General features: G+C 43.4%; 1 protein-coding gene across 5 annotated transcripts in view; it reads right to left on the bottom strand.

Annotated features, from left to right (window-relative positions):
- The window catches only part of LOC138981634 (transformation/transcription domain-associated protein-like), a 158528-nt gene that overhangs the window by 41839 nt on the left and 93724 nt on the right, over positions 1-22965 (bottom strand). For 2 of the 5 annotated variants that reach the window (XM_070354624.1, XM_070354627.1), the window contains exons 53-68: positions 21794-22012; positions 20888-21120; positions 20108-20274; positions 19378-19559; positions 11540-11682; positions 11152-11254; positions 10248-10358; positions 7140-7328; positions 6634-6750; positions 5885-6148; positions 5271-5414; positions 4117-4275; positions 3779-3870; positions 3172-3307; positions 2657-2752; positions 498-593 (exon numbers count right to left, since the gene is read on the bottom strand). In XM_070354624.1, the coding sequence (XP_070210725.1) occupies positions 498-593; positions 2657-2752; positions 3172-3307; positions 3779-3870; positions 4117-4275; positions 5271-5414; positions 5885-6148; positions 6634-6750; positions 7140-7328; positions 10248-10358; positions 11152-11254; positions 11540-11682; positions 19378-19559; positions 20108-20274; positions 20888-21120; positions 21794-22012 (2451 nt within the window). The remainder of the gene's footprint in view (positions 1-497; positions 594-2656; positions 2753-3171; positions 3308-3778; positions 3871-4116; positions 4276-5270; positions 5415-5884; positions 6149-6633; positions 6751-7139; positions 7329-10247; positions 10359-11151; positions 11255-11539; positions 11683-19377; positions 19560-20107; positions 20275-20887; positions 21121-21793; positions 22013-22965) is intronic. The other 3 variants (XM_070354628.1, XM_070354625.1, XM_070354626.1) reach the window with 3 other exon arrangements.

Genomic DNA, 22965 nt, shown 5'->3' with positions numbered 1-22965 from the left:
GTTAGCTTGAAAGACTCACAAATCATTCATGAGATCATACAATCAAAAATCCAACAACAAAAAAGCCTAAAAGCAGTCCCCTCCCTGGACAATGTTTGGGAAGGATACGAGCACAAACTTTATCAATCAACCCACCATAAGACAATCAGTGAATACGTTTCTTAGACTCTTTATAACTCGATCGCTTTACACTTACAGACAGTGATCAAAACACAATTCTTAGTCAAAATGAGTAACATGGGTTACCATTGCCAACACTACTTCCATGCAATTTCCACAACAGGGTTCATGGTAATTCAATTTACAAAGAAGGAGAATGTGGTGGTGAAGTGAAAAGCAATTTACAAAGCCCAGAACCTCTTCTTCTTCATGGGCTGCAACTCCCATGTACACTCGTGTTTTTGCACAAGCTTGTTTTTACCTGTACGACCATTTTCACCCCACTATTTAGGCAGCCACACTCCTTTTTGGGGGGAGGCCGAGAACAAGCACAGTACCTGCAGGAGAGGGACGTGGATGTGAGACACGATGTTGGGCAGACGTCGCCACTCCTTGATGGCCAGGGAACTGCTCAGCTCCACCAGCCGCTCAATCTGTACGTTATACACAACAGTTTATTTCAGTGTTAGCTTAATATCTTGTACAGTGGAACTTTAAGACCTCCAAAAATCTGAGAAAATCGGGTCTTAAAGAGGAGGGAGTTTTAAAATGGGGGTAATTTTACAGATGTTATGAACAGAAAGTCTGAGAAAAGAAGATGTCAAAGAGGAGGGAGTGTTAAATTGAGGGGGTCTTAAAAGGGGGGTTCCACTGTATTTAAACAAAATTGTTAACGTTCATATCCAAAAACAGATAGACTGTTAGTGTTTCAAAATCCAGAATAACAAGAAGAGCAAACGCTCGATCGAGTCACTTTCGCAGTTCTGAATATTATATGAGGCATCAGATGGACAGGAAGAAATTGCTATTCACAACACAATGAGTCACGTTCACATAAAATTTGAGCCCGGTCACTTTTATAGTTTCCGAGAAAAGCCCAACGTTAAGTTGTGTGTTGCCGAACAGAAAAGGCTAGTTATCTCCCTTGTTTTTCTGATAACGTTCGTAAAAGGCTACAGATGTAAATACTTTGATGTAAAGAATAATCCTACAAAGTTTCAATCACATCCGATGAACTTTGTCAAAGATATAAAATGTCTAATTTTTCCTTTGACGCTGACCTGTGACCTTGAAAAAGGTCAAAGGTCAACGAAACCATCGTTAAAGTGTAGAGGTCATTGGAGGTCACGACTAAACAAAATATGAGCCCGATCGCTTTGATAGTTTCCGAGAAAAGTTTGTCAAAGATATAAAATGTCTAATTTTTCCTTTGACGCTGACCTGTGACCTTGAAAAAGGTCAAAGGTCAACGAAACCATCGTTAAAGTGTAGAGGTCATTGGAGGTCACGACTAAACAAAATATGAGCCCGATCGCTTTGATAGTTTCCGAGAAAAGTCCAACGTTAAGGTGGTGTCTACGGACGGCCGGCCGGACGGCCGGCCGGACAGACTAACACTGACCGATTACATAGAGTCACTTTTTCTCAAGTGACTCAAAAACCAAGAAAGGCAAGTATTTAGAACCTTTCCTTTCTTTCTTCCTTTCTTCGTTCATGGGCTTAGACTCCCACGTTCACTCATGTTTTTAGCACGAGTGGATTTTTACGTGTATGACCGTTTTTACCCCGCCATTTAGGCAGCATACGCCGATTTCGGGGGAGATTTAGAACCTTTAATCTTTGATGTTTGTTTAATTTAATGCCTTGTTCTGTCAACAATAAAACTTCCAAATACTTAACTTCTTGATTAAAAAAACAGATTAACTGTTAATGATCAACAATCAATTATCAACAAACAAGATGGCTAAATTTACGGGGTTGTTTAATGAATGACAATACAAAACAATTACAGCACTTTGAATATCTGTGAATGTTTTGTATTATCATTTACAGACCTGGGAACCCCTGTTTTGCACTTAGAGTATTCTCAAACAAACTTGGTGTATTTTCAGAACAATGAGCGTACTCCCCACAGCATTTGAACATCCATGATTCAAACATGCTTCACACGCGTCCGCCACATCGTTAATTAAGTTTACCTATACATGTACATTTAAAACAAATCCTTTTTTCTATTTTTACTGACAAAAACTGTAATCATGTGTCAAAATACTGGATCGGCTTCAAGATGGGCTTGTGAATAAAAGTAGTCTAGAAATTTTTCTCGTCGTATTTTTTTCCCACTGACCGTACCGATTGTATTCTCGACAATCATGCGTACAGAATACGGCGAAATCGTATGGGTTCTCAGGTCTGCATTTACCAAATGTTCCGTAAATTGTTTTGATTCTTGGTGAGTGTTGGTCTTGCTTATCGACAGGAAAAGACAAATTCAATAAGGTGGATCTTAATTTTTTTAACAAACCACGCCTACTAGTTGCAATACAGAATGGTACAAAATATAAACCTCACTGAATGATCACGCAAGACTAAATGACCAAGTGGGGCTGAGGTGTAAACTATCACACAGAGAGCAATTTAGTTTTGGTGAACGTCTACATTGACAAGCAAACATGACACACAATGTTTGTTGACAGATACAGTATGTTGCACTGACCATGTTGAGATGTGGATCATCAGGGTGACAGATGGCGATGTATCCACGGTACAGGTGTACCTTCCAGGCAAGCTCCTTCGGGCAGCTTATTTCCACCTGGTACAAAAAAATAGGGCTGCATTAACTTTTTGCATTTTATACACTCTGCTTGAATGGCATACGTAATAACACTTTTCACACTCATAACTGAAACACATGTATATTCTACCAATACTCAGACAATAAAGTTGCATTGTATTTTATTGTAATGTAATGTATTGTAGTGTAATGTACCGTATTTTACTCAATAATATTGTATTGTACTGAATTGTATTGCTGGCACTTCTGCAAATAATTTAGCATTCAGTGTCATCCTTTTCACCAACAACAAGATTCTCTTCACCCACAGACGTTTCCGCCAGCAGTACTGTCAGACTGAGAAAAAAGTCAGTCTGAACTTAAAACTTTGTCTTCTTCTCCTGTGTTCCCGGACTAAAAACTTTAAACAGTATCACACAAGCCTCTTCCCAACTTACCTGTGCTAGAGCGTCTTTCATCAGGGCCCAGTTAGGAACTCTCCAGGCGGACTCTAGTACCAGGTAAGCGTTGGAGTAACCCTTGTTGTTGGCAAACTCCAGCAGTATGTCCCACTGGTTCAGCTCCTTGGAACACCTGTAAGCATCAAAGGTTACGTTTTGGAGAAAACATTGTCTAAACAATTCATCTTTAAAATACAGTCAAACTTGTCCATAACATCCACCCAAGGGACAGATCAAAAGTGGTTGTCATAGACAGGTGGTCGCTATGGAAAGGTGGTCATCAGAGCAGGTTTGACTGTAAAAGCAAACCAAAGGTTAACACGTTGGGGGTCCTTTGGAAACAGTTGTAATGGACAGGTGGTCGTTATCCGGACGTGGTCGCCATGGGCAGGTTCGACTGTCAGAGCAAACGTAAAGCCTATGTTCAGAAGGCTTTATTCAATATGTTTTCCTTGCCACTACAGAGGGAAAATAACATACAGACTTACACTCAGACTCACACACACACAGATGCTCTGACACAGATAGAGACAGAGAGACTCACAGATATGACACATGCACCTCTGAGCCATATTTACAGCTAACATTCCATGTGTGTTCTCACCTGATCCAATGTTCCTCCCAGACACGGTACTCAGGGATGACATTGGGGGCAGCAGGGGATGTGTTGTGGTCCTGCCTTGCCTTGGCCATTGCCTGAAACACATCATATACTGATAATCATGCGTGATCAGATGAATAAAAAGCAAATTGAGAACAATAGGTCAGAGTAAAAATAAATTACAAAAGTTAAGTTATGAAAAAAATCAAACCAATTTTCAAACAGCAGACATCTATGTGAAAACTGTTATTCCAGATGTGTACTGATTTGATTATGTAATGAGCTCGAATGCAGGAAAAAATGCTTAGCATCTAGAGACCTGTTAACAGACAAGAACTTACCAGTTCATACTGGTTCTGAGCCTGCTCAAAGAAGCCGTGCTGTTCATAGGCGATGGCGATGTTAGTTTCAGTGAAGCGAGTCCTCTTGGTGAAGAGTCCTGCCCACATGTCTTCCTCCCTCAGGTGCCAGTACAGGTCACACAGCGTGTCCATCACATCCTGCAGGGCACAGTACAGAATGTTATCAAACAGTCAAAAAAGGTAACAAAAGACAAGTTTCACTGCAAAATAATATACTCCAAGCAGGAATTCTTTTCACCGTTTCAAAATCAAAACAAGAAATGCTTCATCATATTCATAAACGTTCCTTCAAATTTTCAGAAATTTTGTTTTAGAACCAGATAAGAATCCACTTAAGAACCCCACTCATGTACTGCTGTCCACTCTGGTATCAGAATGTTGTTTGGTTTAGATGAAGGGCCCACACAGACAAACAGCTGCAGGGATAACCAATAAAAACAACAACGAAATCCCTTATATCTACTGGCTTAAAGGTACTGAACTTGTCAAATCCAGGTGCACGGAGCCCCTGGGGCTTTTAGTCATACCTCAGGCAGCTATCCGTTAGAAGAACTACCAAGTTTCATTGACTTGCACCCAAAGAGTCAAGAACTGCAATTTTTTTACGAATTAATTTCGTACTCGGACCCGGCTGGTCTTGACCTATTTTTGGATCTAAATTTAGATCAGGTAGATCACCACATCATGCACAAAAAGACAGTCACTAGCAAACTATGTCACACGTCATCATGAGTTTGTGTAAAACAAAATGGAGGCCGGAATCACTCAGTTGAATCGAACTCCGACCAAACACCACGTAATAACTAGGTTAATTTATGCACTCGCGTGAACAAGAAACTGTCGAGCTTCACAGATGTCGTCGTTGGGTAGTTTTGGGTTTGTTTTACTACCATAGGAGGATTTTTGAACTGTAAATGCACTCAGCTGCAACAAAAACGCAAAACGAAGGCTGTGAGCTGCACTGTGCCTTTAACCTTTTCCTGACTGACTTACAAGGACAAAAAAGGTGGTCAAAATGACCTGCAAATAAGAGCCCAACCACAGAATCAGTCACAGAATCAAACTCTTATAAGTCAAGGCTTAACCATAGCAAAGTAGAAGTAAACACAGACAGCCAGCTGAGTGGTTTTTACCTGTTGTGTGTTACCAGTCTGAGGCTCAAACTCGTACTCGCTCCCAGGAGCAGTGCGAATGGCGGGCACAGGGTTGTTCTCATATATCATCTGTTCCATCAGCAGACACGCTCGGTGCCACAGGTTGTGTGAACGGCCAAAGTACTGTAAAAAGCGAAGGATCATATTCAAAACCTCTCTTTTTATTGTCTGTAACACGAACTGTTTTTGTGCCAGGAAAGGGTGTCAAGAAAAATAACATCTCTGCAACCACCTTCCAAATTCTCATGAAACCAGGTGCATGGCTACGTGTTTAATGGGGATGTGTGCTATGTACTGAAAAGCAGCCTCCTCTATGCCAATGTCAGCAAAGTGAGTGCTGCTAGTTGGTGTGTGTGAGTGTGTGTGTGAGTGTGTGTGTGTGTGTGTGTGTGTGTGTGTGTGTGTGTGTGTGTGTGTGTGTGTGTGCGTATGCTCACACATTTGTGCGCTTGTGTGTTTGTGAGCACATTTGTGGGCTTATATGTGTGTGTCAGTGTGTGTGCCTGTACGAGTGTGACTGTGCACATGTGTTCTTGTGTGTAGTGCATGCACAACACATGCCTAAAGAAATAACTCCAGGGTCCAAAACCAACCTTCAACGTAGTGTGCTTGATAGGTATAGGCGGCACACACTGGGAGGCAGCCTCCAGGAAGGTGTGGATGGCGCTAGGCTGGCAGTCCTTCTGACACACGTGGCTGCCGCTGCAGAAGAAGGGCCCCAGGTTCATGGCCAGGTTCTGCTGGTTCTTCTCTGACAAGATCTTCCACACGCGGGGAAACATGTCCAGCCAGCAGCTGTGGGCCAGGTCCGTGTTGACGTGGCACAGCTGGATCAGTGACATCAGGTAGTGTATCGTCTGGGGACACAATGTACAGACCTTCAAATAGCGGCGCAACTTGCATTTTTTTCAGTTTGATTATTTTTCCTTTTGTGGGTGTACTCTGATGCAAGCAAAGTGAAGGAGACAAATCTTTCAAGATAGAGGACTAAACCAAGTCTTATAACTGTAAGGGCTGTAGGTATCAGATAGGTATCTATGGACATAAGAGAAACCTAATGACTGGTTGATTTTTCTTTTGTAGTCTGACTGTCAAGACAAAAAGTTGAACTTTGGTTTTGTCGTCCAATTGTCAGGTAGGACATCACCTTTGAATGCAAGGGAACTTATCTTCCATAACACATGTTCGAAGCAGATTTTGTACCAGATTTTGCCCCCTCGTCACACAGAAACAAACGTTGAAATTGCACGAGAAAAGCCTGTCGAGGTAATGGACTAAAGTTTAGCACTTATTCCGAAATTAGGGTGGGTGGGTTAAACATGAAATAAGAGGTGTGTCAGACCTTGGTTTCTTTGCAGGTGTCGAGGAACTTGTTCTGTCTCTGCAGCAGTGAGTGCAGGCTCTGCTTGGGGGCTGACTCCGTCTCCTCCATCTTCTTCTCCAGCTTCTCTATCTCCTCCTGACAAATAGAACAAAATATTAGGATGGAAAAGCTGTGGAGATGTGTAGCAAAAAGAGTTAAGTGGCAGGTAACTGTGCGTGTGTGTGTGTGTGTGTGTGTGTGTGTACACGTGTATGTGTGTGTGTGTGTGTGAGCGCACACATTCATGTGTGCATGCGTGCATGTGTGTGTATGTATATATATGCTTGTGTCTTTTATTCTGCACATCTGTGTGAGGGTACACAAACACTTCAATAGATCAATTGAAAGTAGCTAAAAAATTCAGCTCAACAATATCATAACAAAAACAGAGTTATCAAATAAAATTAAAATATTACAAGTAAAGATAACCCAATTATGGCTACAACACAAGGGCCGAAAGCCAGACAAGAGAGAGGGGGACTCACCTCTTTTACCTCAGCGGGCGGGTCGACCAGCTCCACGTCCATGCTCTCCTCCTTGATGTGCACGATGTTGGCGAAGGTCGCTCGCTCCTGGCTGTCCGCCATGTTGATCACCGACGATGCCGAGGGCAGCAGGTTCATGGGAGACGAACTCTGAATGGGCGTGCCGCTCACCGCCACTTGCAGTAGCAGCTGCGAAAAAAGTTCTCAATGAAACAATGGATCTTATTTCATGGGAGAAGTGTGTGTTTTTTGTCAAGGGAATAATTAACTTTGGGTGTTGAGATAATGGTCTTGAAAGTTCAAAATTGTGTGTTAAGATAATGGTCTTCTGCATTAAACGGTTGTAACTCCCAAGTACATTCATCGTTGGACGAGCAGGTTTTTACATGTACATGTGTAAAGCCGAGCGGTCTTAGCTTCACATTTCTGACACCAATTTGTAAAGCCGAAAGTGAGACGAGCTTCAGATTAACTCTGTCTGTGTCTTAGATGTTATACGTGCTTGAAGGTCATTTGTCAGGATGGCAATCACACGACAGGACAAACAGACACACAGAATATAAGCTCAAGAAGAGGCAGGTGAAGTTCAAAATTGTATTGAATCAAAACAAATCATGAAAACAACTCAATACAAGGCGTAGGTTCTTTTCAGAAAGTATATCTGTACATTGGTTCACTCCATTCCTGTAATTCTCCTACTACTTAAAAACAATTCTAAGTCCTAAAATGGCTGAAAATTTGGAAATGACCCGTAGGTACCCTTAGCAAAAATACACTACTGGGAAAAAAATATCCTATGTCCTAAAATGGCTGAAAATTTGGGCAGGGGTTCGGGGCCTGAGTAAAAATAAAGTAAAAGAGTAAAGCGACGCCACTTTACTCGCCGTGTGGTAACCTGGGACTGCGGAACGTTTGTTTTTAACCCTGTTAGTTCAGTCCACAGGGCGGAGTCCGGTATACCCTTTAGACACAAAGTCAGGTTGGTTGCTCAGACCCCGGAGGACAACTTAAGAGATGACAACAAATACTTCAATACTAGGTTGGGACCCTCCCACAACCGTTCGGTACTGAGGTTGGGACCCTCCCACAACCATTCCCAAAGAAGCAATGCTGTAACTCTAAGTGGGAAGTCCGGTATACCTTTTACTTAGACACAAAGTCAGGTTGGTTGCTCAGACTCCCGCCGAACCTCAAAAACTAACAGCTTATATACCTTCCATGACTGTCCCTGATGTCACTGCTAAGGAACCAATGAAAACGTCGCTCTGGGACCACAGAACAAAATGGGGAGGGAGGGGGGAGAGTTTCAAGGCTGCTGTCAGCCTCCATAGAAGCTACAGTAAAAATCCCTTAAAAATACACAAAAACTTCTGCTCTGAGAAAACTACATCAAAAACCTTATAAAGAAATACCTCAATAAAATGGAAATTCTACGACGCCTCATTTGATACCAAACACTCATAGGTGATCAACACTGCGAACAAAGTGCACAACCTCTGACTATTACCTCGCAAAATAGTCATGTCACACCAAAAACCGTTTGCAGTTACAAGTTAACCACAATCAAACACAGTGTATATTCAACAGGCTTCTCATATGTAGATGATAAACATAAAATCTACATTCTACTAAACAAATGAATACAGAATACATATTTATATCGAATACATGGATAAAAGAAAGATTGATAGAAAAGCTACAGAAGAGAGAGAGAGAGAGAGAGAGAGAGAGAGAGAGAGAGAGAGAGAGAGAGAGAGAGAGAGAGAGAGAGAGAGAGAGAGAGAGAGAGAGCGAGAATGTATGTGTATGTGTGTGTGTGTATGTGTGTATGTGTCTGTGTGTGTGTTCGTCTGTGTGTAACAAGTATTATTAACAAAAGCACAGCAACATAGAAGTAAAGAATCAGGTCAAACAGGAAAAGGAGGTTGGGGAGGAGGGAGAGGTGGATGTAGAAAAACAATGCCCTCGCTGACTGCCCTCCCGCACAAAGGCGTAGGGGGTTAGTGACAGGAGAAGTGACCTAGGGGTTAAAAAGTCAATACAGAAAGGTTACATTGGGAGAGGGGGAAAAAGGTTCACCGACTGGCCCCTCCGACCTCCATGACTTGAATCCAGTCAGTTCGGCGCCATCGTGTCAGAGCCAATTAAATTCTACCGCCCGAGAGAACAATGAGAAAGGACTGGATCATACCTATTTCCAAACCATTTACTAAGGGAAAGAACAAATATGATTTTAGAGTGTGAATCTTAATTCCACACCGTTTCAATACTAACTTAGATAATATATTCTGCTTTCTACGCCTTCTCTTCTTCTTCACTCTATGAACTTTAAGAAGAAAATTGCACATGGAGAAAAGACAAATATTCCTGTAGTCGCTTTTCTCCACACATGTATGACAATTTAGGCACCCATACTCTGTTTTTCGGGGAGTCTTTTAAGTTCAAAACACAACTGTGTATTAATGGGAAATGTTAAACACACTTAGCTGCTTCAGCTTATGCGAAGAAACAATTTTATAAAGATTTTGTACATATTCCTCATACTTGGGCAAGGGTAAACCTATACCAACCAGTATAATGTCAACATGCCTGGATTAAAGCCATATGTACTCGATGACTATACACGCTAATTGCTTTACCAACAGCTGGAGACATGCTAAATTAAGTTCCCTGCAAAATATTGTGGTCTAGGACCCCTTCAATGTTGAGATATGTTAATTTTCATTTTGATCTGGATCGTCCTATTTATAGATTTGCCAACAGAGGTAGCGTTGACGCAAGGGAAATAACTCCGCGTCTTTGTTTACATCCAAAGTTTTTGAGACTCTAAAACAAGCTGTAATGCATGTATATGGTCCGCGCATGGCGACATATCGTCATTACATGGTCTTATGGTGCGTTTGACATCGATTATGGGCAAACTACACTTTGTAAACACGGGAGCGCGTACATATGCCTTTAAAAATAGGAAAAAATTAAACTAGCTTATTGTCACAGACAATCAGACACACCCACAGACAGAAAGAGAGATACGATACACAAACACAGACACAGAGACATACAAAGGCATGCAAATGGACAGACAGACAGACACGAGCACATTAATACCTCAATGCACTGTTTGATCCAGTAGTGCTGGTTCATGTTCTCCCAGTTCTGAGAGCAACAGATGTACAGCAGACGGTCAAACACACGAGGAAGCATGCTCTTGTGAAACACCTGAAAAAGACAATAGGCATTTAGCTCAACGGGAGTGTCTTCATGGTCATGTTCTGTGACTCACAATCATGAGCGTGCTACACAGATGCCGGAACAAGTCAGTTATCACCTTTCCTCATGCTTAGTCTTCAAGGTTAACTCTTGATTGCCGAGTCTGTGGACGTCCATAGTGCATTCTCACAACAGTGCTTTCTTCCCGGTAGCTCAGTTGGTAGAGCACTGGACTTGTGATCGGAAGGTCGCTGGTTCGAATTCAGGCCGGGCCGGACACGGGTCAACTTTATGTGCAGACCCAGAGACGGAAGCCATGTCCCACCCCCGTGTCACCACAATGGCACGTAAAAGACCTTGGTCATTCTGCCATAAGTGCAGGTGGCTGAATACACCTAAACACGCAGACACCTGGGTAGCGTGACTCCGTTGCTGCTAGCTTTCCACTGGGAGGAAGCGACCCGAATTTCCAAGCGATGGGACAATAAAGTAATGAAAATCAAATGAAAATCCCAGCAATATCACCAGATAACTAACAACTGGAGGAGACCAAAGCAAAAAAATTCTTTACCACTGGGCAAACATTTTAAAGTAGCAGTGAAGGGGTTATTATCAGTTAAATGCATCTTCCTCACACTTGTTACATGACTAGAAGCAACAAGATGAAATCTGTAATAGCGTATTACCACTTCATGTCCCAAATAGTCTCTTGTACTGGGGACAGAAATAGCAAATTAGCATAGCATAGCATGAAATCTGAATGATTAACACAGACGGATGGCAAGTGAAAAAGTCAACTTACATCCACAAACTTCTGTCTGATGGAGGGCTGGGCACAGCGCAGACCGGCCAGGAAAGCCTGCTCCAGTTTTGAGGTCAGTTCACTTCCTTTTAGGCTCTCATCCCTGTAACGCATGGTTTGGTTGTCATATACGATGCAAAAAGACACATGGACATAGATCACAAACACACAGACAAGAACGCACACTCACACACATAAACAATGAAAGAAAGACAGATGGAAAGGCAGAAAATACAGAAAGAATGAAAAAAAGAAAGGAAGACAGAAAGTAAAACAAAAGAAACAATGAAAGACAGAAAGGCAGAAAGAAAGAAAGAAAGAAAGAAAGAAACACACACACACACACACACACACTCACACACACACACACACACACACACACACACACCTGTATATGTAGTTGACAAGGTCCAGAAACTGAGCGGTCAATTCAGCATCATCAGGAAACCTGCGCTCAACGTTGATCATCAGTTTGGTCAGCAGCAAGGCCTTGTCCTTCACCTGAGGAGCTTGGTTGATCTCACGCTGTGTCTGTAGAATGGACTGAGAGTTAAAAATCTGGTTCTTCTTGATTAACCTAGCGGGGAGGACAATTTTATTCCAAAATCGTGCAAGGATATAAAAGAGAGACTACATGGAAGAAGGAGGGACACACAGAAGAGAAGATAGAGGGACAATGAGAAATACAGTGTGCACAAGAGAAATACACCAGAGTGAGGAGACCATCTTCCTCCGAAAACGGCGTATGGCTGTCTTAATGGCGGGGTAAAAAATGTATTTTTTACAAGTAAAATGACTATTTCTAAGAATACTCACCTCAATTTAACTAATAGGAGTTACCTTACGAGTGCTAGACTGAGAAGCGTCCTATGTTACCAGTACTAGACTGTAAACAAGGTCGCTAACTCTAGATTTCCGTCGGTATACCATTTAGGGGAGTAGTCTCCCTTTGTCGGTAGTACCTCTCTGCGCATGTGCCAATGCCCATAATCCCCAGTTTCAATTCGAAGCTATTAAGTCAATAGCGGGGTTGGTGGGAGGGTCTCTGGTTAAATTGAGGTGAGTATTCTTAGAAAGTCATTTTACTTGTAAAAAATACATATTTCTTTCGAATACATCACCTCAATTTAACTAATAGGAGAATAGATAACAGGCTGGAGGGTTGACTTTCGATCGGTAATCTAGTGTCACCTCACCCGACTCAGCCCATTTGTCCGGAATCCCCCCTGTAAAATCGGGGGAAGAAAAGGATAGATCATCGGACTGAGAAGCAAGAAATCCTGAGTCGGGCGAGTGGCAAGTTGCATTGTTGCCACTGTGTCAACTTGCTCCAGAAAGGGACAATCGAAAGAAAGTCCCTCCTGTCAATGTAGAGCTGGTTTCTACTCGATGGTCGTTACTATTCCTCTGATCACTTGTCTTTATCAATGTTGGGTTATGGTTATGACTTGCCATTATGCGCCTTGAGCGACCCAACTCCCCAGCAACGTAAAGTTCTGCAGGCGGATCAGGTGAACGACCTAAAAGATGAGGAATGGTCAGAGATAACAATTCCTCTAATACCTTGAACTTATCACCAAGGTGCGTCTCTGCGACTGATCCTCCATTTAAGGGAGATTGACAGAGTTTCCAGAGATCCTGTAGAATTCTGGTCTGAGGCACCACTTTCCATGGCAAACAATTGTGCCAGTCGCATGAATGAATATATATATCCTCTCTGAATTTACCTCTCTAATGAGGATGGTAGGCACAGATACCAGTGTAAATTCAGGCTGACTTAGCTGTTCCTCCTGCGTGACAGGAAGTAAGCGCAAGTGCGCTCAGCAGTACGGTCACTGTCTGCACCTTTCCTGTGCCTGTCTCAACGCATGTGGGGGCTATAAGCCTACCCTTAATGGTTATAGGTACCATTTGTCCTAGAATAGCCAGTGAAAGACAGCCAGCTGTATTGCCTTTACCCAAGGGGAAAACCTGCTTCTTACTTTGAAATTCCACACTTATAGCGTGAGGGGGTCCCCAGTGACCATGGGCATCTCTGAGCCCTTATTGGCTGAATGACCGCTCTTGTCTTACTCAAGAGGGTGCCATGCCTGGCATGCAACTCACTGAGAGGTCACATTTGTGATTTCAGCAGGACCGTTTACTGGCTTGATCAGCCAGGTCCTTGATCTAGGTTTTCTGTAAACATGGTTGTAGGTGGCATCTGCTGGGTTGTCTGCCCAGCATAGGTTTTGTGGGTTCTGGGACACTCCAGATTTCTGTAGAGCTCACAAGTTCTTAGATGACTATGCAGTGATGTTCTCCGGCCTATGGCCGAAGGTGCACTATCTTGGGCTGATGCAAAGTTCTGCCCCCTGGTAGTTGAACTCACAAAGATGTCTTATGTTGTGATCTCAGTAGTACTTCTGCCTAGATCACCCAAGTCCATATCTGGATTATCAGTAGGCGTGGCTGCGGGCGGCAAGTGTTGCATTGTCTGACCAGCATAGCTTTGTGAGCTCTGGGGCACTTCAGCTGTTTGTGGAGCTGAGCTCTAGGGTGACTATGCAGAGTTGTTTTCAGGCCCCTGCCTGAGGCAGGAGGTGTACTCTCTTGGTCTGATGCATAGTTCTGACTTGACAAAGGTCTTAGTCAGCACCCGAGTTGCCACGTTTCTCGCCCAAAAACGACGCGTAGCCGTAGACTGGGAGTGAGTGAGATAGGCTGGTGTGGTATTCCTGGCTCCAGCTAGGATCTCACTGTGTCTCTACCTCAGGCTCTTCGAGCGAGGGAGAAAAGGCTGGTGTGGTATTCCTGGCTCCAGCTAGGATCTCACTGTGTCTCTACCTCAAGCTCTTAGAGTGACACAACTTATACTCACCCAATAACCTTGTGTCACCGTAGACTGGGAGCGAGGGAGATAGCCTTGTGTGGTATTCCTAGCTCCTGCTAGGATCTCACTGTGTCTCTTTCCTCCAGCTCCTTTAGCTTTTGAGTCCAGGCATCTGAGAGTCTACATATGGATGGGATGGACACATTCACCCACTGTCAAAGGTATTGCCGCACTCATTATGCCTTTCGGGGGAGGAATACCTCTAGGTCTTATCTCTGTGGTCCAGGGATCTTAGAGCGCCAGTTGTAAGAGGCAAACGAAGCTTGTCCAATTCAAGGTTCGGTTGGAAGGGGTGGCTGAGCCTTCCCAAATCCAAGTGTGTCTGTGGCCGTACCCAATACCCCTAAAGGTAGAGGAAGCTCTTCTTGTTCCAGGAAAATTTGACTCAATGATGGAGGGACGTATGGTTTACCCAGTCCAAGATGTCTGGCAGCACTAATCAATCCGCATGGGCTGAGAGGTCCTCCTTGATCTATGAAATCTGGCCCATGGATCTCATAGTGCGGATGGCTGGCCAGACCTCAGACTATCTCTCAGTGTCCTTCCTGGAAAGTCCATGGAAAAACGGGCGGAGTCACCTCGGGAGACATTCCCTCTTTAGTCAAGTCTGTCCGTCTCTGAAGCATGACGTAGGTTGAGTGCTGTCCCTGTTGAAGGGTTTTGCCTTGACTTGGTTTGTTTGTTTGCTTAACGCCCAGCCGACCACGAAGCGCCATATCAGGGCGGTTCTTGACTTGGTCCAAGGATGATAACCATGAGGTTTTGTAGCCTAAGGACTGCCTGACCCTGGGGTAGGTTGTCTTCCAAAAGCTGCTGATCATCTCAGGGGCACCTGCCCAGTGATCTTAAACGGCCCATCCCTTCTCTAGGACGTCTACTGTCGTCTCTCCTGTTGATGCTTCTGCCAGAGTTGTTACCATTATCAGTCGAGATGTGACCTGTTACAGGTGTCGGACATCCTCTGTTGAGTGTCGACTGTACAATCTGACATTTCTATCATCATCCCCTGGCTGATGCGGGTGTCAGATGACATTCAGGAAGAAGGGGCAACTCTTACAAGTTGTTACGCTGAGTCCGTCCACAGGTCATGAAAGCATTCTGTACTTGACGATCTCAGAGCACTTCTTCCCCCGTCTCTGCGTTATCTCCAACAGCTCCCCGCCTTGTGATGTAGCCTGAACATGCTCACCCGTGTTGCCCGACGCTTGTATGGCAAGATTCTTGGGCCTGTTACCCTGTTGAACAAGCTCCACTCCAAGTGTGAGTGATCTTCAGAGTCGTTTCCTCAGGCAAATGTCTTGAGACACTTTGATTCCTCTTATCTTGGTACGCAGTGTCTGTCTTGTAGCTGTGTATCCGAAGGAGACATCTAGAGACCTCAAGAGCTTGCAGTATGCATGGAAACTGATGTGACTACTATACCCTGTTCAGTTGTCCACCGCTGTTTGACTGGTGATCTGTATGCAGATTGCAGGTGCCATCTTGTTACTGGTAGGGCGGCTCCCCGGTGTGAAGGTTGTAGCCTCTAACCATTAGCTCTCCATTCCAGGTGATGAAGATAACTAGGAGGCTCTAGGCATTCTCCTCACACTCCCAGACTTCTGTGTAGCCGGGCACTGCTGAATATGGTCAGGCGTGAAGTGTTGGTCTAGTTCCAAGAGCGTTAAACATTAGGTCTTCCTCAGTCCGTCAGGAGGTGGTAGACAGGCAAAGGGGGGCGGGAGCTGTCCTTCCGGTGCTGAAGCATCGCTACAGGCAGTTTGCAGCACTGAATACTGGTAGTCAAAATGCATGAAGCCACCATCATGATGGGGAACCCTGGCAAAGATAGTGGTGGGAGGGGCCCAGTCCTGTCAACAGCCGTGTTTCGGGGTCACCTCAAGGGAGAGGTTGCAGACGAGGCTGTAGCTACCTCAGGGAGATTCTACTCATGTTACGCCCAGTGGACGTCTTGCCTGACAGCTGGAGGGTCTGTCATAAGCTGTCGCAACGATCCTGGGAGTTATCAGGGCGAAAAGGAAGCCTGTCTCTTCCTGTGCTTACTGGAGGTATTCCCCCAGAGCGCCCGACATTGTCTGTTTGGTAATGTCTACGTATATATAAATACATGTCAATATGACTTAATTCCCCCTCGTACTGATAACGGCATGGATGTGCCAAGAGTTTATCCAGTACCTTTCTCATGAGAGTAGCCGCTCTGTCTAGGAGGCATAGTTAATTGTGTGTTGTAACAACATCCGTTTAGCAAATATGTTATATTTTCCATAATATGAAATGATAAACATTGTATCCCTTGTATAAACCTGACTAGAGCCAGTGTTATTTAAGGGCGGCCTCTTATTGTTAGGTCCTGTTGTCTACTTCTGAGAACCTAGTCGTAGGATTAGGTGACAACAGTAGAGATGTGGCCTTGTTAAAGGTCAAAGGCTTAGGTTTTGCCTACGAACCAGGAATAAGTAGAGGCATGACAACATTATAGGAAGCTCCCCTGTGAGTATTATTCAGAGCCTTGCTCGATCTTGCATGTTGTGAAAACTCAGCTGAGTGTAATACTCATGTGTTAACAACCAAGTTTATTCATGCCCCTAAGGCATGGTTTCAACTGTATATTATTCATAACATGTCATTCAAGTGTAATGTACATCAATTGTGCACTGGAACAGAACATAAGTATATATGTGTGCCTGTTCTAATTGAATTTGAAGAGCTGTCTCCTGGCACTGTGGTATCAACAGATTTTAGCTGAGTGTAAATCTCAAAGTGTAAACACTTGAGTTTATCCATAAGTTAAATCTTTTACCACTCAGATAGCTGATTTAAACACTCCATGAAAATGGAATTTGTAACATCAACTGACTTCTTTGATACCCTTTGCCAAGAAAAAAGGATTATATCCCAATAAAGATGTCCCATCTGTGTTTGCATACACTTTAATTCTTCCTTGTCAATTTAAAAAAAAAAAAAAAAAATTTTTTTTTTTTTAATATATATTTATATACAGATAATGTGTATGTATGCACGCATACAAGTTTACAAGTTAATCAAGTTAAGTTGGCAAGGAAAGTATTCTTTATCCAATTTGAAGAAGTACCACCACGTGGTCTCTGTGAGTCCACCATGATCATCTGATAAAAATACCAAAACCATAATCTGCCAACCGCAGAAAACATCGTTTCCCAGAAACATAGGAGAGAGAATTACTTGCCTTTCTCTGAGAGTAAAGGAAGTTCCCTCCGTAATATTCCCGGAGGCGCATATCTCAATCTCAGTGTTTGGTTTTCTTTCCAAGCGGGCGAGGTTTGTTGTTGTTATTCTTCGATACAACCCGCTTTCAGTTCTATCAGCGTTCAAGCGTACTGCGGTCCGTATCTACGCTGCCCGCAAAAGTCATCGCAGTTTGTAATGACCGAAGTATTCATACGCCATATGTAACATTCGCGGGCGCTCTGTGCCTTCAGTTCAATCAGCGTTCAAGCGTACTGCGTTCCGTATCTACGCTGCCCGCAAGAGTCATCGCAGTTTGTAATGACAGAAGTATTCATACGCCGTATGTAACCTTCGCGGGCGCTCGGTACTTTGTACGCCTAAAAATTCGGATCAGAAATGCGCTTCCGGTCGGGATAACGCGCATGGTAAACCTCGCTGTAGTTGATAAAAAGCTGTTAAAACGCAAAAAACTTCCGGGTGTTACACGACACTTGAGATTGCCACAAGTTCTCAAACGTCGTATAGTTGTGTTCTTTTATTCTACGTCGCCCGTCTTCGCAGCAACAGAAAACAACTCGTCAAATTGAGTTCGAGGATTTATTCAGCATTCAATACATACAACTGCACAACGTAGCAGAACTCAAATAGAAGCTTTTTTTAACATTCAAATCGCGCTGGCATATATAGTAAATACTCAATCTCGAGAATATTCCAGACCGAACACGATACAACTACATTATACGAGCCGTGCATGGACTAAACTAGCGACATTCTCTTATGACGTACATCAAAAAGCGCCGACGCACTTAATCCGAACGAACGCCACGAACTCACACTAAATCAGCATGGTAAACAACTTGTTTTGACAGGACTAGAAAGTTCACCTGCATTCTCGTCCAAGCATAAATATTGTGTTTACAAAATATAATATCGGTACTTTCCCACAAAGTAAAAATAAGTCAACTACATGCAACACACAAAACTGAACCAAAGCTCAGCAACGGTAGCGTTTCCTAACACCAGGTAATATCGAAGTTGAAGGTCTTGTACGTATTCCTACATTGATGTGTAGGGTGACCTGCCGTTGCTTTTCATTGAAAGCGGCAAGGTAAGTTATCGTTCGCGGAGTTCTATTGCGCCAATGAAACCGGTCCAACCGCTGTAAATATCTGTTCGACATTCGTAACGACTGAGTAAAGAATAGTTGTCGTTCAATTGCATGTTCACTAGTTAAAAAAGACAAGTAACGGAGCCTGTTAGGCTCTGTGTGTCAACAAGGTATCATTGATGATTGAAGTACCTTCTACTTATGACCAAGTAACTTTGTTACATTTTTAAGCCGTTTCACTTTCATTTTCACGGTTCGTTACGTTGTTCAACGTGATGAATCATTGAATGTATACGGGCGTAGTAATCGCCCTTAAAAAGGAAAGCCCAAACCGTGATTGAAGGTGAATGTTGTAGTTCCTGTGAAGGAAGTCTTCTTAGACGGGAAAGGTCTAAATACACGTCTAGCTCCCCGTAGCAAGAAATTGAAACTGGGGATTATGGGCATTGGCACATGCGCAGAGAGGTACTACCGACAAAGGGAGACTACTCCCCTAAATGGTATACCGACGGAAATCTAGAGTTAGCGACCTTGTTTACAGTCTAGTACTGGTAACATAAGACGCTTCTCAGTCTAGTAAGTAAGGTAACTCCTATTAGTTAAATTGAGGTGATGTATTCGAAAGAAATACGGTCATACACGTACAATTCCACTCGTGCAACAAAAAAAAAGCACGAGTGTACGTGGGAGTTTCAGCCCACGAACGCAGAAGAAGAAGACCATCTAAGACACAGACATACATCCCTTTATGAAGAAGAGACAGAACAAGAGGTAGTTGACATAAGAACACGGACAGACAAAGAAGCAATCTGAGATAAACACATGGAGCGGTGGGTGCCAGAAGGATCTAATTCATCTACCTGAAAAAAAACAACAATTCAGGACAACAGATACATACCACTGCAAATCATAAATCACAAAATGAGTGGTTGAAAAGTGCCTTAGCAAACTGCCTGAATTCAAGTTTTACTCATACCCACGTGTACCCTGGTAAAAATAAAAACAAAAGAGAGATAACGTCATCCCAGACGGCACTGACCTTCAATTTGACCCAGTCCTCCACCATCTTGGTGATGGCCTTCATGACCTTGTTGTCGGGAGTCTTGTCAATGAGGCCCTGCAGGATGTGTGTGATGAAGCTCTTCTTCATGTCATGGCTCATCACCCCCACGCGGTTCTTCACTGAATCCAGGGCCAGAATCAGTAGCTCGCTGGCCACTGCTGGAAAGAAAGCTGATGGTAGCATTTTGCACACTACAGTACTGTTCAAGACAGCTGCATGTAGCATTGTGCATACTGCAAGCATCACTGACTAGACTGTTCAAAAAAGCTGCATGTAGCATTGTGCACACTGCTGGACTGTTCAAGACAGCTGCAAGTAGTGTGTTTGTGTTTGTGTTTGTGTGTGTGTGTGTGTGTGTGTGTGTGTGTGTGTGTGTGTGTGTGTGTGCGTGCATGCGTGCGTGCGTGTGTGTGTAAGTATGCGTTCACATGATTCTGACGTGTAGCTACTGCAGTCTCTTAGTAACATAGATAGATTAAAAAAAAGCTGCGTATTTGTGAAAGACAAACAGACAAAAAGCAACAACAACAAAAGAAGAACGGCAAGAAAAACAAGAACAGTTCAAAGAATAACAGCAACAACAACAACCCAATGTCTGAAATGTCAGGTTCACAATATCCTTTCACAATACTCGCTCCACCCTACCCACTATAGCAACCACCTTTCTGCAAACATTCCCCCACCAACTCAACATCAAAACACTAACGTGGGGTGGCCTCCGGGCTGGTCGGCTGCAAATGCTCGCGCGTCATTTTGTGCATGACCTTCATGAAGGTCGTGATCAGACGATCGATGTAAGCCACGTTGTTCTGGCACGCTGCCTTCAGAATCATCAGAGTGCTGAACAGCTGGGAAGGTGACCCGTTAGGTGACCTTGGGAAAATCAAAAAGCATCAAGATGTAAAAGTTAGCACAGGAAAACGCCATCAGCAGGACAATGTTTGAGCAAGTTAAGAGCTTTGATGAAAGACAAACAAGCTTACACTCAGTGAGTTCCAATACACAGTCTTCTGATCTGACAAATAAGTTTTGGCTCAGCCTGTCATGTAATCTACCTGCTTTCTGTGGATTCCCTAAAAGCATATGCCTGAAGTCCAAAAAGGTTACAGAAACCTGTTTGCACCTGCAGTTTACAGTTTGTGTTATACATGTATCTCACCATGCATATGATTTATCACAAACCCAGTCAGATAGCAGGGTCAATTGTTTTTGTGGTGGAGGTTTTCATCCTGTTTCGGAGTGAAGGTAACTTGCTATAATAAATGTCCACAGAAACATTGGTTGAATGTCATTCATGCTGACTGATGACTACTGTTTTGCCTGAACTTCACTTACTCACTCGATACTCTTTCATCTCTTTGCTGGCTATGAAACTCGTTAGTGCTGCTTTTAATCTGAGTTTGGCGAGATAACAGCCGAAGTCTCAGCCCGTGGAAAACCGTAATACACACATGCAGGGGAAAAAAGACCAACTAGCAGCACTCACTTCTCATAGTTGGTGAGCCCCTCGTAGATGACCTTGCTGACATTGGCGTAGAGGTTCTCCAGCTCCTCGTACTTGGAGGCCACGTTGGAGCTGCTGGCCTCAGTGGGGAAGTGGCCGGTCAGGCGTGACAGGAGGCTGTGCACGCAGCGGATCACCTTGGTGTTGGTGCACTGCATGCACAGCCCGATGCTCTTCTGCAGTGGCTTGAACATGGCCAGGATCTGCTCCTTCTTCTGCCACAAACACAAGGTGCAGGGTGATAGTGTTGTGCTTTCACGTCAATGAGGAATGAATTCAGCTTATATTGCTGAGATTTGTTTTCTTCAACAAATTTGTTGTAATGGTCATGAAAGTTTCGTCAATTTTTGTAAGTTTTAGGCAGTTCTTGTCTCCATCTTTTCCAAACAGTGAAAAAGTTTGGCATTTCTTCCAAAATTATGGCAACATTTTTGGCAATTTAACATGAGTTTCTGTGTTTCACTGACATCCCTGGTATTGTCAGAAATCAGAACTTGATATCTTTGCTGCCATCTTTCGAGGATGCAAAACTACAACTAAAGCTAAGTTTGCATTTGTTATCTTCACACTATTATCAAATGACTATGATGTATGTTCTTTCATCACTTTAAAGAACTGTATGCAGATGTGCTTGTAAATGTTTTGTACTTCATCATGTCTCGATATTGTTGCTGTTGCTAATTTTGTGTCCTGTAAGAGCCACTAGTACAACGCATTTTGACTGGCAGGAATAATCATCTTAGATAATAAGTTTACGGAGAGGTGACAGCTTACCAGGATAGTCAAGAGATAGGTGAGGAGCTCCAAGCTTACTGAGAGGTGACAGCTTACCAGGATAGTCAAGAGATATGTGAGGAGCTCCAAGCTTACTGAGAGGTGACAGCTTACCAGGATAGTCAAGAGGTAGGTGAGGAGCTCCAGCGCTGTGCAAATGTTGTTGTAGTTGGGCTGGTGGTTCTGCACGGAGGCCAGCACTTTCTCCAGCCAGGCCGTCTTCAGCTCCACCCCCAGCCACACGTCTGGCTTCAGGACAAGCTTCAACAGCGCCACGCATCGCCGTGACAACTGCTCACCTGGAGAACCGATCGCTGCTGAAGCCTCATTCACCTGAAGGAATAATAATAATAATAATAATCATAATAATTATAATAAAGAGCTGTTCAATAGTGCAAATCCCATGAATAGTTCCAAGCGCTTTATAATTACAAAAGGCAACACATAAAGAAAAATTCCAAACAGCCTGAGTCAGTTGGTTGGGCAGATGTGTGATGTGTTAAAGCTTTAGCTTATGTGTATTTGGTAGAAAATTAAAGCAGAGAAGTGTGTGCTGGTTTGGTACACTGGCAGATGAGTTTTCTGTGGTTAGAGGATTGTGGTCTATGTACAGAACTGTATCAATCTGATCTGACCTTTTTTACATTTAGTCAAGTTTTGACTAAATGTTTTAACATAGACAGTACAGGGAATTGAGACGAGGGTCCTGGTGTATGTGTGTGTGTGTGTGTGTGTGTGTGTATGTATGTATGTATGTATGTATGTATGTATGTATGTATGTATGTATGTATGTGTGTGTGTGTGTGTGTGTGTGTGTGTGTGTGTGTGTGTGTGTGTGTGTGTGTGTGTGTGTGTGTGTGTGTGTGTGTGTGTGTGTGTGTGTGTATGTATGTATGTATGTATGTATGTATGTATGTATGTATGTATGTATGTATGTATGTATGTATGTACCGCCACGGTGGCCTAGTGGTAAGGCGTCCGCCCCGTGAGCGAGAGGTCGTGGGTTAGAACCCCGGCCGGGTCATACCTAAGACTTTAAAATTGGCAATCTAGTGGCTGCTCCTTCTGGCGTCTGGCATTATGGGGTTAGTGCTAGGACTGGTTGGTCCGGTGCAGACCTGTGCACATTCAAAACGCTCTTCAGTAGTAAACAAACCAAATTTCAGTAGTTTTTAAAATGTTTCAGTAGTAAGCTGAAATGACAGTTCAAGACATAATTCTGCTCACAAAGCACACAAACTGGATTTTAAGATCTCCAGGTTGTCTTGAGAATAACTGGACTTCCA

This window comes from Littorina saxatilis, linkage group LG12 (genome assembly GCF_037325665.1).
Source record: "Littorina saxatilis isolate snail1 linkage group LG12, US_GU_Lsax_2.0, whole genome shotgun sequence".
NCBI lineage: Eukaryota > Metazoa > Mollusca > Gastropoda > Littorinimorpha > Littorinidae > Littorina > Littorina saxatilis.
This window is presented reverse-complemented; position numbering and strand designations above follow the sequence as displayed.